We start from the raw sequence: 5,000 nt of genomic DNA on the forward strand, positions 1-5,000 counted from the left end.
CACTTACTCTTTTGTCGTGCCACTCTTTTACGTAATCTCTGCACACACACAAAAGAAATCATACAAACGGCTGTGAGGAGAAGCTTTGACTTCTCTTGTACATAGAAACACAACAGATTCCTACTTACAAGATGCGAGCAAGTGGATAAGAGGAAGTTACTTCCCCCAAAGGCAGTTCGCCCGAAATGAAAGTCCATTCGCCAGAACCCGAAAAAGAGTTCGCATGGACCTAACGATGAATGGGAACATCGGATAAACTCTAAACTTCGTTGTTTCTCTGGTCTGTTATCAATCACAGATCGTACGAATTCTAATCGAAATCGTTTTAATCCAAGCTAAAAAAAGTTTATTCCACTAAGCTGTATTCGTATGTGGATAAACTTCAAATTTTGATCGCTCTTTGTTCTCTTATTTCGTATCGGGCGAACGGACTAAATATTGGGGCAAGCTGGCTTCGGGTGAATAGGCTATCGGGCGAAACGACCTGCTTCCGTTAAGAAAGATACATACAGCACGTACCTTGAAAGATGGGCAGTGTGAGAAAGAAATACAGATACACCAAGGAAATCATAAATCCACGAGTGAAGATGGAGTTCCCATATTCTGTCCAGCATTGGAGCCAGGAGCCGTTTCCACCATTCGTTGAATCTGGGTAATCCATTATAGTCTTTATTTGCTATAAATTGTTTTCGCCATGTTAGAGCAGTCAGAATGGTTGGATCAGCTCGTCTCATCTGATTCAGGGAAAAACGATCTTTAAACATCAAAGCAGCATTGTAAATCATATTTAAATCCCACTACAATAAAACAAAGAGGATTCATCTCTGACTCTAACTGCATGACAGACATACTTTTTACCTGTTCCAGGATCTCAGTTGGTGGAGACGAGTGAAAAAAAAGTTCGCATCAACTCCGCCTTCCCTGTCCGTGGTACTCTATCAATTTCCTTTCTCATGCTCACTTTTTCCTTGATCTGGACAATTTTTTTGCTCTTCCCCACCAACTGAGAGCCCGGAAAAGGATTATTATAACATAATTGAGGTTGTTGACATAAACTGCTATTTAAAGTAAAAATTTTCATGCATGTGTAGGTTTTTAGAAGTTGGTGTTCATAATAACACTGTTGCCAGTAGGAATACTTTAATTTGCTGAGAAAATTCTTCTTATCAAAAATACTCGGCTATAAGCCGAGACCCCTTCTACGGCTTCAAATTTGCCCAAATTGAGTGAGGATTTGTGTAAAAATTGCTCGGCTTATAGCTGAATAAGTACGGTAGTCAATTGAAACCACCCCCCCCTCCCCCCAACCCCCCGGGACGTAGCGGGGGAGTATCGGGGACATGGTTGTGGTATTGCGCTTTTGTACCTGCGCATTTCTCCGCGGGGAAGGGGACAGTAACGGTTTGTTAACATTAGCAGGAATTTTTCACGGAGCTTGTAACACCAGTCTTGACAGAGTGCGACTGGGCCCAAGCATGGACCCGAAACAAATTATTGGGTGCCTGTGAAATTATATTTTAATATTTCAGTCACCATCTCGATTTGGAAAGAAAATTGGTATGAAAAATCAGTACGTAATAAAGGTACAATGTTTGGCCAATAAATGCACCCAATAACTAGCAAGGGGAATGAGGTTTGGTTTGAAAAATATGACATCATAAGTGATCATCATACAAGTATTTGAAACACGAAGTACTTAAAGTATTTAAAGCTCCAATTCGGCTAAGGTGAACAAACAACACAGACTAGTGATCAAGCCGTTCGTTGTGAGGAGGATGTTAAACGCACTCTCAAAATGGCTGGAAATAGAGCCTATGTGACTGAGGTAATGATGTACAAAAAACAAAACAAAACCAAAACAGCACAAATATCCTAAAGAGACACTTTGAAATGTTTGTTAAACTTGAATATGTATCTGATTTGCAGTATTTCTGGATGTAAGCGGAATCATCATGAAATGAATTTTTCTCGATTGCAAAGCCTTGATAACAGTATAGAACATTTTCACTCATGGGACCAGCAGCCATATTGGATTACTGAAACAATAGAAAGTATTTGCGCAAAAATAGAGTTCAATTACCGGAAGATTACCGGTAGTTTGGTACACCATCGTGGCCACCATTTCTTTGTTTTGAAACACCAACATGGCTACCATGACATCATGTGAAAACGCTCTATACAAGCAACAGATAACTAACCTGGAAAATAACATTAGGATAGAATGAGCACACCATGGCTTTATCATACAATTGATAACTTGAAAACAAGTCCTTTAAGACATTTGCAGCCTAGAAGAAGAATACACAGCCTTGATGAGTGCTCCATAACACACATAATGACAATTACATATATGAATAATTAAACTTAGTATAATAAGACTCCTGGGTTCAAACCATTTACAATTTACAATTTTAATAATTATTACATAGGTGATTATTGAACCTTCTCTTGCACTTGAGGTGATTATTACGCAATAATCACCTACGTGGTATTTTCAAAATGGCCGCAACCTGTTTTGCCGAGGTGACAGATGAAGAAATCAATTATTGTTTTATAGAAAATTCATATTTTTCAAAATAATCACCTATGTAATTACACTAAAACAATATTATTCGCCTCAGGCTCTGTAAATATTGGTGAATAAAGACCTTGACTTTGCCTCGGTTTTTATTCACCATATTCACCTCGCCTTCAGCGAATAATTGTTAAATATTCATTACTTCATCTCTTATAGGATATAAATCAAACTCCCAGCTCCCACTTGGCTGGTATAACAGTACAGTGCAAATTGCATCCCTGCAATGATCTTAACCTCCCGTATTTCAATTTCTGCAGTTCAAACATATGGATCTAGATATAGTCTACGATATAGATATAGATCGAGATCGAGATCTAGATATAGTCTAGATATAGTCTAAGATATAGTCTGAGATAGTCTAGTGAATTTTTATTGCAACCACCCAGAACAAAAACTCTATGCACACTTGGTGACCGCAGTTTTAATGCAACTGCACCAGCATTAGAGTACAAATTCCCTAATGCAGGCTGCTGTGCTAATAGTGTACAGTCTAAACTTAAAAAACTTCTTAAAAGTTACCTATTCCAAAAGGCATATGAACTTTAATAGATTATGATCAGGTACTGATCAGTTGTTATTTTTATCAGTATAATTTTATTGCTATAATATTGTTACTTTATCCATACTTTTTAACATATTCATTTGTATTGTAAAGGGCGGAGGAGCATCTTTCTACGATTTGCGTGCTATAGATGAATTAAATTATTATTATTATTATTATTATTATTATGCAGTATGTAGTACGTAAGTATGCTTACAAATATAAGTAGGAAAAGGCACTATTGTGTAACAATCCCTACTGTTAAACCTATTTACAAACCAATTGGTAATAACTAACGAACCAACATTTGAGAAAGGAGCAAGAGTTTATATTCCTTAATAACTCGTCGAAACCTTGAATGACCTTGCTATGTTTAGGGTGTACGATAAAACTGCCTTCTGCATATTAAACAAAACCTGGTTCCCTCTATCCAAACCTAAAAACTTCCTAACTTTCTCCGCCGTCTCCATAGAGTAGCCTCCTAGTACATCAACTATCACATTAAACTGTGTGATAGTGTGGCCGGGGAACTGTTGGCGCATCTCCCATCTCAACGGCGCATACTTGTCAGTTTTCTCCTGTTCCTTCTGTTCTCTGTTGGAAACCCAAGGGCAGCTCATCTCAATAAGGATCACCTTCTTCTCCTTTCTCCTTTTCTATTATAATTATTATTATTATTATTTCACCCATTCTATCATACAGTGACTCTTTGCTGAATTATATATTGAAAACAAAATGGTTATTTCATGCAGACACTGTGTTGATGACATTTTAAGGTTTTGGTGAGCCTTCTGATCTCAGTGGGCTTAGTGCTCGTAACTCTGCATCAAATAAATAAGCCCTGAAATCTTAACTAGAAAATGTTCTTTTAAAGATACTTCTCTTAAGGCAATACATGCAAAATGACATAGATCTGTATGAGTTTTGAGTCAACATCAATATAACTTATTATAAACTGACGTGTGACATGAACATGTGATGTAGAGTAGGTTTAAACCCTTTCCCTCGAAATAATGAAATAATTATTAGACACTTGTCAATGGGGGCTGGTTTCAAAGATAAAAGTGTTATATAACATATTGTTTGTCTAAATAACAGGGCCCGGTTGTTCAAAAGCTGATTAACTTATTCCAGGATTAGCATAAACTTTGGTTTCGTTTTTTCAATTTTGTGGCTTGTTTTTGTTTTTTTCAAGATTGAATTCCTCTGATGTAAAGTTTTAGCAAATATCAGCATTGAACAACATTTGGGAGTAAAGAAATAAACTCCTTGGGTTAATTTTTAATCAGGGATTAGCGTTAATCGGCTTTTGAAAAACCGGGCCCAAGATGACAATTCTGTAAACAGTAATTACGGTCAACCTCATGAATTATTCAAGTATGTACCTCTCTTTTGCAATTCCCACCACCAAAATTATTGCCTTTACCCTTGGACATGCTAAATACAACATAATAAGACCAATACTTGCTAGGTATCAACAAAGAATGAGGTCTTTACATTGAAAACCTCAAACTAAGTCCTTGCTCTATTCGCTCAGTCGATAAAACAAGCCTAGGATTTGAGATTTTCCCATAAAGACCAAACTTTCTAGGTTAATAAGTTGCTTATTGTTATGACTTGACATTGTTAATTCAAGTGGGAGGATTCACTTTACATCCAGTAATGACCAGAGTGCTCATTACAGGTTTTTTGGGGAGCTCTTCTTCACAATTACCCAAGCACTAGCCATAAATTATAATACTATTACATAACTATGAGGCTCTAAATACTTACTTTGTTTGCCTGACTTGCTGCTTTCACATCGATGAACATTTGTAAACGAAGGCTTAGACAGAGTTCAACTACTTCATGAAGATGGGGGATACGCTCATTTGGAAATTG

The 5,000-nt window shown here is 37.0% G+C and overlaps 1 protein-coding gene across 3 annotated transcripts in view; it reads right to left on the bottom strand.

Annotated features, from left to right (window-relative positions):
* LOC138058960 (glycerophosphodiester phosphodiesterase 1-like) overlaps positions 1-5,000 on the bottom strand; it is a 13,090-nt gene that overhangs the window by 4,177 nt on the left and 3,913 nt on the right. For 2 of the 3 annotated variants that reach the window (XM_068904433.1, XM_068904432.1), the window contains 4 exons: positions 4,893-5,000; positions 2,199-2,288; positions 520-734; positions 1-38 (listed from right to left, as the gene is read on the bottom strand). The exon at positions 1-38 is cut by the window's left edge and continues 4,177 nt beyond it; the exon at positions 4,893-5,000 is cut by the window's right edge and continues 4 nt beyond it. In XM_068904433.1, coding sequence (XP_068760534.1) covers positions 1-38; positions 520-734; positions 2,199-2,288; positions 4,893-5,000 — 451 coding nt within the window. The remainder of the gene's footprint in view (positions 39-519; positions 735-2,198; positions 2,289-4,892) is intronic. The other variant, XM_068904434.1, reaches the window with a different exon arrangement.

This window comes from Montipora capricornis, chromosome 8, assembly GCF_036669925.1.
Source record: "Montipora capricornis isolate CH-2021 chromosome 8, ASM3666992v2, whole genome shotgun sequence".
Lineage (NCBI taxonomy): Eukaryota > Metazoa > Cnidaria > Anthozoa > Scleractinia > Acroporidae > Montipora > Montipora capricornis.